The 12,933-nt window shown below is 48.8% G+C and overlaps 1 protein-coding gene across 8 annotated transcripts in view; it reads right to left on the reverse strand.

Moving 5' to 3' along the window:
• KIAA1217 (KIAA1217 ortholog) overlaps positions 1–12,933 on the reverse strand; it is a 447,403-nt gene that overhangs the window by 13,679 nt on the left and 420,791 nt on the right. For all 8 annotated transcript variants that reach the window (XM_053895904.1, XM_053895903.1, XM_053895907.1 and 5 more), the window contains 4 exons: positions 9,204–9,334; positions 8,487–8,634; positions 6,271–6,718; positions 3,282–3,465 (listed from right to left, as the gene is read on the reverse strand). In XM_053895904.1, the coding sequence (XP_053751879.1) occupies positions 3,282–3,465; positions 6,271–6,718; positions 8,487–8,634; positions 9,204–9,334 (911 nt within the window). The remainder of the gene's footprint in view (positions 1–3,281; positions 3,466–6,270; positions 6,719–8,486; positions 8,635–9,203; positions 9,335–12,933) is intronic.

Here is a 12,933-nt window from a genome sequence, read left to right on the forward strand (position 1 = left end):
CGGCTCATGTCATGATCACACAGTTGGTGAGTTCGAGCCCCGCCTCAGGCTCTCCGCTGTCAGTGCAAAGCCCACTTCAGATCCTCTGCCTTCCTCTGCCTTCCTCTCACTCTGCCCCTCCCCTGCTCACTCTCTCATTCTCTCTCAAAAATAAACATTAAAAAAAAAAAAAAGAGTCAGATGTTCAACCGACTGAGCCATCCAGGTGCCCCAAGAGCTATCATCATTAAGTAAAACTTCTGGGTATTCCTTGGAGAGATGAAATATTAGAGCTTAGAGACAAATCCAGAGCCCCTCGCATGGCTGCTAAAGGAAGGACGTGAGAGACAGTGTTATTAGCAGGAGAAGTTTGTGCAGGGGATGTTAGAATAGAATCTGGCCGATGAAGGGCCAGGAGGAAATGCAAGGCAGATGAACAGAAAACAAAGTCAGGGACAAAATGGACTTTTGGTCCTGGTTATGTGGTTGGAAAGGGTTCTCTGCTAATGAAAGGAGGCAGTAAACACAGAAATGCAGAAGGAGAAGTTGGCATTGACACCAAAGGTTAGGAAATACAGGTATCTACTTAGCTTTCTCCAGAAAAATGTCCAGAAAAGGCACTTAACCAAATTCAAACCTCCTCATTTCTGTCCTTTATCATCATTCCTCACCTCTGCCTTTTACCAGCCTGAACCCAAGTGCGCAGTAAAGCAGCAGAAGCAGAAACTCGGGGTTGGACCTTCCAACCGGGCTTTGCCCCAGCTCTCTCTAGGAACACGGCCTGCCCTCTCGGGAATATGTTTGTCCTTTCTGAGCAACCTAGTCAGAGCTGTTTGAGGGACACGCTTGAGAAGTTTCTACTTAAAGCTGTAGTAAGGGTGTGGGTGCTCATTAGGGTGAAAGGCCAATGGTTACGTGTAGCCGACAGTTCTGGTCTCCTGCAGGAGAGTGTGGGTGACGAGGCCCCAGCAGCAGTGGGCCACCCGGCTGGTTCCTGAGCCAGCGGCCTGGCCGGGGGACAGCCTCATCAGCTTTGTGGGTCCCCCCAGGGACTGGCACAGGCTGACGGGCCCTGGAAGTGGGCCCAGGTCTCCTCTCCTGGGTCATGACCATGACTGCCTCTTTGCCCGGCTTTGGTCAAGGCGCCTCCGAGCTCTCCTCTCCGCGAAGCCTTGCCCTTGCTCTGTGTGCTCAGCCCAGTTTTAGCAAAGAATTCCGTGAAGTCCGTTTAGCAAGAATCCCCCATTCTTGACATCTGAGCTGGTTCTTCACTCCCTCTGCACGTCCAGGCCCTTGGCCTGCCTTTTAGCGAGACTCCCCCTACCCTTGATGTATTGTATTCAGAGCTGGGTTCAGTTTCTCTCCCCTGCTGCCGTGGTCTTGAATAAAGTCTTGCTTGCTCTTTTTAACAAATATCTCTGTGAATAATTTTTCTTTAACACTGACTGAGGCTACCGTCTCTAAAATTTTCCACTGATTTTTTTAGGAGCTACCATCCGTTCCCGTTTTCTAAGTAGTCAGACAATTTATACAAGAGCAAATACAAATAGCTTTTAAAAACCCTGAGCGTAGAATTTCACCTCATTAGTAAACAAAAATCAGTAAAAGCAGTGACATCCATGCCAAATAAGTAAAAATGATAGAAACCAACGTTTGCAGGTAACAGATTGTATCCTTATGCATTTCTGGTGGCTGGTACATTAGCAGACTCTCTGAAATCAGGCCATGTGTTAAGACAAAACAAAACAAAACAAAACAGAACAAAACAAACTCAGCTGGTCGAGCATGTGACTCTTGATCTCAGGGTTGTGAGTTCAAGTCCGATGCTGGGTATAGAGTTTACTTATAACATAACGTAACACATTTAATTGAGCAAAAATACTTCGGGGAGTCATTTTTAAAAAACACTTTATGCAAATTATTTCTTTGGTTTTAAATGTTTGTTTATTTTTGAGAAAGAGGGAGACAGAGTGCAAGCGGGGGAGGAGCAGAGAGAGAGGGAGACACAGAATCCGAAGCAGGCTCCAGGCTCCGAGCTGTCAGCACAGAGCCCGACGCGGGGCTCGAACTCATGAACCGAGAGATCGTGACCTGAGCTGAAGTCAGACGCTTCACTGATTGAGCCACCCAGGCGCCCCACTTTATACAAATTTTTTTTAATCTGAAGGAATAAAAAGCCCAGATGTGGTAAGATAACAAGTGCAATCACGAGAAGGAACAATTATGATTTATAACTATTTTTTATAACTTATTTGTGATTATAAAACATCAAAGGACTACCTGACAAAAGTAACAATAAGGAGAGCCAAATTAGGCCAGATGGAAACGGAATGGTGTAGATTCTTACCCATGAGAAATTCCTCACGGGGACTTTGGGAGAGAAGCCATCTTTGTGAGAACAGGGCTGCCCCTCCCGGGCCCCTTCCTTCTAAGGTACTTGCTGCCTGACCCTTCTGGTCCCTAAACAGGTCTCACCCAGCTGGGCAGGTGGGGAAAAGGGGTGAAAAACTTGGCTCACACAGGCTGATGGGGGCAGTTTCAGTGAGGGGAATTTTAGAGCAGCTTTGGCGAAGGGGAACAGCGAGACAGGGTTGCAGTGGTTACAAATTGTATCTACGCTCATGTTCCTGGACATGCATGCAAGTCAAGATGGCGATTCCTTTCCAAATTAATTTCAGCTACTGGAGGAGGCACCATTGAATGTGGCTCTGAGACACTGGGCTGCAGGTAGAATGGAGTCTCTGTTCGCAACTTTAAGATCAGAGTAAGGCATGAGGCTTGTTGGTTGGAGATTTAGGAGGCTGAGTTTTCTAACCGTTATTTTATGTTCTTAGGGACACACTGAGGCTTCACTTCCATAGTTTAGTTAGTTCAATATACAATCTAATAATTTTGACTTAAAAAATGCAATTTTGCCTCATGATCTAATGTCCCCTCAGGACCTCATAAAGGCTGCCATTTTCTTCTTGCAGCATATGAAAAGCTCTTACTCTAAATGCGGCCCTCTTATTCTCCCAGCTGGTGCTGTGAAGTGTCATAAATTCACAGGAAATGTGGAAGCCGGGAATCTAAATTTTACCTTACCGGGCATTGTTCTAGTATCCTCAAGTAGAACATCGTTTCCAGGCTATGGTTATAGTTAAGAGGCAGTAGTGAGAATGTAGTGATACCTGAGGATTTGCTCCAATTTATAAGAGTCTTACGAAGTGAGAGATTGGTGCTGCTGGCCAGCACGTGCTTACGTGGGCAGCACTGCCCTGACCCGAGGGTAGCCAGCCCGCATAGCCCTGTGAGCACCTCACCTGAAAGTTCTAGCTTGTCTACCGGAGCATCGCCCTTTGGTTGTGGGCCCAAGGCTGGTGGCATCTCCAGGTTTGGAATTGACCTCATGATGTTGGCCTGAGCTTCTTCCAGTAGCTTCTCAAACTCTTTCCCGTTATAGTGGTCCAGATTTTGCCTTTTCTCTTCCCATTTCCTCTCTGCTTTCTGCAGGAAAAGAACAAGTGAAGAAGGTTTAAAAACCAGAGGGAAAGCTAATTAGAGATTTTGTGTCGGGGTGGCGGAGAGCATAACACAGGTTAAATGTGGATAAAATAATGCTCCGGTTTCCGCACCGAGGGACATTTTTCCACAGACAAACGTGCCCCTGTGCTCTCTGCTGTGTAAGCCCGAGTGGTCTTCACTCCCACAGAAGCAAGCTCAGAAACCCAAATGCATTCTTTCCATTATTACTGAGCACTTACTGCTACTTTCAACCAATACTAATAAAAGGACGCAGGGATATGCTTTCAAAAGTATGTATCCCATCACCAAGTTTTTGTTCTCGAAACGGAGTTTTCACTGCGGAGGAGATGTGCAGACAAACAGAAGCTAAGCCCAAAAACACTCACCAGGAACAAGAAATCCTACATCCCAGTCCCGTGGCTAAGAACTGCTATATGGCCTCCGGGTCAAACTTTCTTACGTGTAAAATGGGGTTTATCTGGGTACCCTCGAAGTTCCACCAAGTTCTCCCAATAGGGAGAATTACATGAAATGCATTTTTAAATACCTGTACATTTTTTTTTAAAGGAACGTTTTCCTGTGATTTCGAGGTGGCACAGTAATCCTTCCAGGAGGGCAGAGAACCCCAACACGTAAGAACTGGAAAAGACCGAGGGGATCACTTCACCAACACACTTCACACGTGAGAACGCCGAGGCCCAGTGAGGCAAAGGATGTGTCCAAGATCCACGCTGCGTAAACAAGCCTCCACCGCCACTGTCCTTACCACCCCCCTCCCTTCATTGTTTCTTCCTAGCATTTACGACCATCTGGCATACGCTGGTTCTCGGCCTCTCCCTACAAGCAGGCATGTTTCTTGAAGGCACGGACTCTGTCCCTTCTGTTCCCTGCCTGCCTCAGGGCCTCTGGGGGCTGGTGCACAGCAGGGCTCGGGGATACGGTGCGGAGGAAGCTCACCTTACACAGCAGCAGTGGAGCGGGCGGCGAGGCCCAGGCCTCCTTACCGCAGATCGGGGCATTTTCAGAGACGACTCGTGAGTCGAAACTGAGAATACACACGCGGCCACGAAGGCCACGCCCAGTGGGTTCTCAAGAGACGTTTGTTGAATAGATGGGTCGTCCCACTGACACGGTTTCCATACAGAGATGTAGGAAGTGGCAGATTCCACTCACTCTCAGGAGGAAACGTGTTGTTCAGTTTTCGCCCCTGCCCTGCTGGGCACGATGGGACAGAATCACCGTCAGGCAATCACATCTCACCCCTCCCGTGAGCTGCGTTTCGTAAACGGCTGGCTTGGAGGAGAGGCACAGCCGCTGACTTTGGAGCAGAGGCAGAAGCTACCTAGGGTCCAGAGGCCCGGTTGCCCTGACCGTGGCCTTGGCAATTTGAAGAGGTTATTTTTTCTTGAAACCTGAGTTATCCACTGCTGACATGCAAGAGAGGCGGGCACGGTGAGGAGCAGGGTCTGGGGTAACGACGCTGGGGAGACAAAATGTGATACTCAGGCGTGGATACCGGCTCTTGATAGAATCTTTAAAACCATGGCGTGTTTTCTATGTCGTGTGACTCTAAGTCCCAGTTTTCTCTTTCCATTTTGACGGCCTCCACCTTGCATCCTGAGACTACTCTAATGACTTCCCACCCAGCAACCTTAATTCGAGACCCCACCACCTTAATTGATTCTGTACATTGTTTCAGAGCAATTTTCTGAAGATGCTGATTTTTTATCACTGCTCTGAGGGGCCGCATTTTTTCGGACACCCACCCCATGACCTTGAGACGTCCTGGACTGGTTTGCCAGCTCCCACACATCCGGTTCCAGTCTGTTTTGCCAGCCTCATCTCCTCTATCTTGTTCCCATAAAATAAGTTTACTCGTGGTTCCCTTTGCTACAGCAACCCCTCTGTGCTAGCCCTCACCGACCCTGCTCCACTTACCCAGATTCTACTGACTTTTCCAGGCCAGTAGCAAACCCTCCACCGGCCCACATTCACCAGTGATGTGCTTGAGCAGGGAGAGCTGACTCGCATCTCCCCAGCCGCATGCCCACTGATGTCCCGCTGAAACTCGAAATCAGCGACGGTGGGAGAATACGCCTTAGAAACTGGCAGATTCTATGAATCAGGGCTTCCCCCTGCCCCCACCAGAGAACTGGTTGGTAAACACTTCCCAGAACACCATGGTTTCACCTTCCCACAGGATGGGGTGTCTCACCCTTCTCTGAAATCCGACTGTTCTCTTAATCTGGCCATCGAAACCCATTTGTAGTTCAAAAAATCTCTCTTTGAGACAAATATATATACATACATGTATGTATAGATATATCTATATATCTATGTAGACATATAGATATATCTATATAGATATATAGATATAGATATATATAGATATATAGATATAAGTATATCTATATATCTCTATATATTTGATATAAATGTATCTTTTTTTTTTAATTTTTTTTTTAACGTTTTTATTTATTTTTGAGACAGAGAGAGACAGAGCATGAAGGGGGGAGGGGCAGAGAGAGAAGGAGACACAGAATCGGAAGCAGGCTCCAGGCTCTGAGCCATCAGCCCAGAGCCCGACGCGGGGCTCGAACTCACGGACCGCGAGATCGTGACCTGAGCTGAATTCGGACGCTTAACCGACTGCGCCACCCAGGCGCCCCTAAATGTATCTTTGACACATATATGCATTCTCTTTACAACCAGACTATAAACTCCTTGAGGGAAGGACCAGATGTTATTCCTCTATAGGGTTAACGAGAAATGGACGTAGGACCCTACCTCAATGGACACTGCCCTGTTCTTGGCGCTCGCGCTGTGGATTTCCTCAATGAGCAAGCTCTGCATGGCAGAGCCGTTCATGGGCATCTGTGGGGACTGAGGAGCCTGTGCCGACTGCAGAGCTGAGGTCACTTCCTGTGTGGTGGCCGAAGGGCTGGTGGGGTGGGGACCCGAGCCCCCCGGCAAGTGCTGGGCGGGGTTGAGCAGGGCGGCGGAGAGCTGGGAGGGCTGGATGACCACCGGGGAGCTCTGCGCATGGTGAACGGTCAAGGGCACCACTTCTGACTTCACGTCGCCGGGGACTCCTGCGCCGTGGAGGGGCTGGCCTGAGGTGTGGGGTGCCTCCTCCTGGCTCTTCAGGACTTCCGCGGCCGTGGCCTTTTCCATAGCGACGTACTGTGCGGCCTGGGCTGCATCTGTACCTTTCAAGAGCCCATCGGTGACATGTCTGGGAGAAACCATGCACAGCAGCATTAACTCTTAAGGTAGGTAACTTGCATTTTATTTGTATGGCACACTTGAATGCCGTGGCATCTCAAAGCCAGGCAAGAGGTTGCAAAATTAAGACATCTGACAACCCGGAGTAGCAGCTTGGGGATGAAGGTTTCCATAGCAACTTCCTAATGCCCTCCAATTGCCTCCTGACCGTCTCTGGGACCTGACTGCTCAGTCCTTCCCTCACGAGATGGTCTGTCTCTGCCTTTCCACCAGCACCGTTGTGCCCAGCCAGACACGGTTCCATCACTATTGGTGTGGGGGCGGCCAGGAGTGAACAGATGATTCTAACATTAACCCCCTCCACCCAGTCCCCGCTGGACAGCCCTCAGAGATGCTCTGTTCTAACCCCAAAAGCTTCCTGAGCGCTCCATATTCTCCTCCTTTGAAAATCCACATGGAACTCTTGTTCGTCTCCAAAACCTAACTGCTAATTATCTACTGTTGACCAGAAGGATTACCTATATCATAAGTACCTGATTAACATACATTTTGTATGCTATGACTGGATTCTTACAATAAAGTAAGCTAGGGAAAGGAAAACGTGATTAGGAAGATCACAAAGAAAATACATTTACAGCATTGTCTTGTACTTATCAAAAAAAAAAAAAAATCCTTACATAAGTGGACCCGTGCAGTTCAAACCCGAGTTGTCCAAGAGTCAACTGTATCTTAATTCCTGGTGCTTGCTCTTCCTGTTGCTTGGATCAGGCTTCCTTCCCCACCTGGACTCGACCACGCCTTTCTGGGAGGTCAACAGTGACTCCAAATCTAACAGCCCCGGTTGGTCCTCATCCTCCTCTGCATTTTGGGGTCACGTGAAGCTATCTGTGCATTTCCACCCACGGTGCAGTGGAAAGAACACGGCTCTGGGGTCAGACAGGCCTGTGTTTGAATATCATCAGTTCTGGCAGGTTCTAGCTCTAGGATGCTGGGAACTGTACCTTTCTGAGCCTCAGATATTTTTCTGTAGAATGTAGTGATGATGATAAGGAGGAGGGAGGATGAGACTGCCTTCTGGCGCCTTCCTCGGGAGCTGTTGTTACGATCGATGTAGGGTATGTCAGATGATAGGATACACGGTACTTGACCTATAATCTTTAATCAGTCCCTTACTTTCTTCTTATTAAAATGTCTATTTTTGATTTGAAAAGAGACACTGCATTCGATGACTCTCCTCTGCTACTCACTTGTTTCTTTTGCTGTTTACCTACCCTGTTCCTCCAATCCCCAAGGGACCCCCGAGGATCTGTTCCCCCCCTTTCCCTCTCCTGCCACCGTGCCCTCTCTTCCACTGTCAGTAGTCATCTTCATGAAGGCAACTTCCAGTTCTCAAGCTCTCCTCCCTCCTGCCCTCCCTCTCTCCAGTTTGGCAGGGCCACGCCTCTAACGCTGTCTCTTGAACTTCATTCAGTGTGTATTTCTTCTTCTAACTGAAGTCATCTGTGCTCCAGAAGTGAAGGAGGCTAATAAAATATTTTGACGCATTCTTTAATCTTAAAGTGTTATTAAAAAGGACCACCTTCAAATGATTTTTTGAAAAAAAATGTTTACTTAATGTTTCCTAACGTTAAGCTCTAGGATGTGCCAAACGCAGCAGGCTTGTGCTGAACGATCGGGACCTCAAGTCATACTGCAATGGAACGTCTAAGGTGGGAAGGAGTTGCTGCCGTCCTCCCTCACGAGTTTCCCGGCCCCCGGGGGGGGGGGGGGGCGGTTACCTCCGCAACATGGTCAGGGTGTCGGTCATGCTCCGTACTCTCTGCAGGAGGCTGTCCAGCCTGTGGGGCTCCTCCTTCAGAAACCGCACGGCCTCGACTTCTATGCGCAAGATGGCTCGCATCTTGTTTTGTAAGGTGGGGAATTCTCCTGCAGGCCAAGAGCAGAGGGTGAGTTGGAGAAAAAGCGGAACAAGCCCCCATCCCACACACGCACGCCAGGTAGGGTCGGGAGTGTGGGGTTCATCGGCCGCAGCGCTCCGCACGCATCTCCAGGAGGCAGACGCCTGTCCGACAGAGCCGGGTTCCAAGTGACCTCGGGCAAGGGCAGAGGTCCTCTGCGCCTCACTTCCTGTCTGCTTATGTGGGATAAAGGCAACTGTCCCTGAGGGCCATTTTCAATGAATTTGGCACTGGTGCCCTGGCACACTGGAAGAGCCAGTGGAGAGAAACTGTCATTGGTATCATTTCGCCCTAAATCTTATGGCGCCCACTAAAATAGAAGCTCCAAGAAGACAGGGACATCTGCCCATTTTGTTCAGTGAGGCATCGCCAGTGCCTAGAACAGCGCCCACAGGGTATTTGATGAACACTTGCAGGCACACATGCACGAACGAACGGATCTGTCACTGTCGGACAGAGTTTTAACCTCCCCCCCTCCCCCCCGCTCTCCTCCCGGAGACACGCTTCGGACTTCTCCCCTTCAAGGAAGAGGCTCACCTTTCAGGGTGGCTACTGCTTCTCCCACTTGTCGCAGGAGGAAAGCCCCATCTTCCACATCTTTTAGAGTGACCACTCGGGTAGCCGACGTAGAGTCCTTCTTCAAGTCTTCAACGAAGTCTTCCAGCTCACTGGGGGTGGGGGCAAGCAGACCAGTAGGTGGCAGTGAACACCGAGACCCCCGAAAAAGGGCAGCTGTAGTAGCAAAGGGCCCATCCGAGCCTCCTGTTGCTCACCGCGGCCCAGCCTCCCCTGGCCTTCCGCTAAGATGGCGGCAGTATCTCGAGAGAGTAGCTTGGTGTGGCTTAAATATTCCTCTGAGGTGTAAGGCGGGTGCAAGGAGTTTTCCCAGGGCCTGTTCTTGGGGATGCCCAGGTTGGCTAGAGGGGAGGTGGTGGCTGGCTGACAAAGGACCCATTCTTTATTTTCAGTGGTGCTGATGCCGACAAAGGGAGGGGAGTGTGCATTTTGTCAGGTGATGGGGTGGGGGCGGGGAGCACACGCCGTAGCGGGGCAAAAGGAGGGGTCCTGATTGGCTTATATTAGCCTTCTAAACCTGAAACTTGATATATTGGGCTGGATAATTCTTTCCTATAGGGACTTGACCTGTGCATTGTAGGGTGTTTCGCAGCACCCCTGCCCTCTGCCCACCAGATCTAGTAGCACCCTCTCCCCAGTGTGTGACAAACAAAGATGTCTCCAGACACTGGGAAATGTCCCTGAGGGAAGTGGGGATGGGGTGGGGGAGGGGAGCAAACTTGCCCCTGATCGAGACCCTCTGGTTTATACTGATGGCCTCATCAATAAGGACTGACTTTCCTCTCTAAGCTCCAAAGACGAAGAACGATCACAGATCTGATATCTGGTGTGTATGTGTTGTGTAAGAGAGAGGGAGAGAAAGACACGCGCAGGTGCGCGCAGCGCGCGCGCACACACACACACACACACACACACACACAGGTACTGCTAGTTCTGAGGTCTTCTGCTTCAAAATGCAAAGCAACCAACGAAACAAACCAACAACATCCTGTCTCCTGGGCACATTAATCACCCATCGTAAACACGGTTGTATCATTTCAGTTTGCCCGTAAATCTGACGACAGAAAACTTCTCTTAAGGTAGTGGAGGACAAGAACGTTGAGAGATTAAGAACCACTAGGTGGCGGTAGGCAAACAGCATTCACCTACAGGGGCAGTGCTAGGGGCTGGCGGGGAACAGGGAAAGAAGACACAGCGTATCTGTAAAAAGATGGCCTGCCAAGACCCTTCCCGCTAAGTGGGGGCGCAGATGGAGGTTATGGATGGCACAGCTACTGCAGGACGGATTCAGGCGGGATGCCATGTGTGTTTAACAAGGACCAATGGGGCAAACAACAAGTCCATCCGCTGTAGAGAAGCGAGATGGAGTTTTTGGTGACGTCTTTCATTCTATTATGGAAAATGGACCCAAATTGCCTGTGATCCCTTCAGATGAAATACTGCAACTCAGGACCCAAAGGGAAAGCCCCAACTGCTCACTGTCCACATTTGCAAACTATGGGAAGGTACCTGGTGTTATGGGAACCCACCCACAGGAAACTTCCTGCAGCTAACCACACCCCTGAGGAGACGATGTATGCCATCCCTCCTAAGAGCTCTAAATATGGCACCTGTGTGTGCAAAAGTTATTTACCACTTCATCACCAAACTGAAATATCTTGGAGTGTAGACTGGACACACTGTCCAGTCCTTCCAAGTTCCGAGGGAAGAGCTAAGACCCAAATGTTATCACGGTTCCATTTACAACCCACAAGTCTGCCAGGTGTCAATGAATACTCCTAAGAGCGATCATCTGACCTGAAGTCAGTCTGCCTAAAGTTCTATTTTAATCTCTTTTACATGATGTGCCTTTGGGATTTCATAACTCTGAACACAGAAGACCCATAAATGTCACAGCTTTTCCTGGGTTGATCAAGGAATATACACAAAAGTGTATTGATATTATTGTACACAACAATGTCATTTCTGTTCATATGTTTATGATATATATTATGAAGCACTCAGATAAAATTTGTTTATTCAAAATGTAACAGAGATCATGGAGCTAAAATGAATGCTGAAAACAAACTTTCAATATTATGTAATCAATATGACTCTGGAGATGTGAACTTGGCTCAAAGGAAAGCCAGATGTTCACAGATACTGTGGTTTAGCTCTAAATCCATTCTATTTGTGTAAGTTGCTTTTCATACTATGTTAGTTAAAAGAAGCATTAATGTTTTCATTAATATATTAATGAAGTATATTTCATTTGACAGTTATTAGAAGCCCAATTATTATTTCCAAGTAGAAACCCACCAAAGAGAAATGATCTGGATTCCATTTCTCTCCGTATTCTAGATCCAAATTTCACTTCTCTGCCCTCTTAATGGCTCACCAGCAACTTAGTCCAATATGACGCCCAAGAGAACTTATTTTCCAGTGTGTGTGTGTGTGTGTGTGTGTGTGTGTGTGTGTGTGTAAGGTGAAGGGCAGGGGAGGGGAGAGGAGGGAAGGAGGGGAGATTGTTTTCCTGATGTTCCTAAGTTGAAATTTCCAGTTGTCTTTTTTTTTTTTACATGTATTTATCTTTGAGAGACAGAGTAAGACAGAGCACAAGTGGGAGAGGGGCAGAGAGAGGAGACAAAGAATCTGAAGGAGGCTCCAGGCTCTGAGCTGTCAGCACAGAGCCCGATGCAGGGCTTGAACCCACAAACCGTGAGATCATGACCTGAGCTGAAGTCAGTCACTTAACCGACAGCCACCCAGGTACCACCAGCTGTCTTTTGTAACAGTCCATTTTCATTTGATTTCTCTTCCCATTCCTGTTTTTACTCCTTGATTCAGGCCTACTGACATTTTTTTAAGTTTATTTATTTATCTTGAGAGTGAGAGTGCATGCATGCAAGTGAGGGAGGGAGAGAGAGAGAGCGAGAGAGAGTATCCCAAGCAGGCTCCATGCTGTCAGTGCACAGCCCAATGCGGGGCTCAATCCCACAAAACTTGAGATCATGACCTGAGCTGAAATTAAGACTCAGATGCTTAACTGATGGAGGGAGCCACCCTTGTGCCCCAGGCCTTACTGACTTTCGACTGGACTGTTCTAGCTGCTGCCAATATGGTTTCCCTGACACCAATGTTTCCCCCTCCAACAGTCCTGCACATGATCACCAGAAGGACCTTTCTGAAACACAGCTCTGCATCCTTTGCTGTGTTTCCTTGATCAAAAAACTTTGCTGCATCCTTGATCAAAAAACGTCAGTGACCTCCTCATCAGGCTGGTCAAATGGGAAGACACTTGAGAATCTCCCCTGGGTAAAATGCACATTCTTACGCTCCATCCAGAGAGGTTCTGGATCTGGGGTTGGACCCAGGAGCTGCCAGGAAAAGCCAGGAATCTAGGTTTCTGTCACATGATCCTCCAATCTCGGTAAACACAGTCCCCGCACACACGGAGCAGGCAGGCAGGGCGGGAATGTGGTGTAAGATACGGGCAGGCATCATGCAAGGGGGAATGGCGTTACCAGACGTGAGACATGGTCTAGTATCTTGCATCATCTCCGCCAACGTGGTCGGCCCCCAGTTTTCCAAGGACACCTTGCACCTTCCTGGTCCTGAGTCTTGCTGGCTCACAGGGCTGCTCTGCCTGGGAACTCCCCATCCCTCGCCCCGCTTTCACTGATGGAACCCCGCCTGACCTCCAGGCCAGCCT

This window comes from Panthera pardus, unplaced genomic scaffold, assembly GCF_024362965.1.
Source record: "Panthera pardus isolate Hobbes unplaced genomic scaffold, ASM2436296v1 HiC_scaffold_6, whole genome shotgun sequence".
NCBI lineage: Eukaryota > Metazoa > Chordata > Mammalia > Carnivora > Felidae > Panthera > Panthera pardus.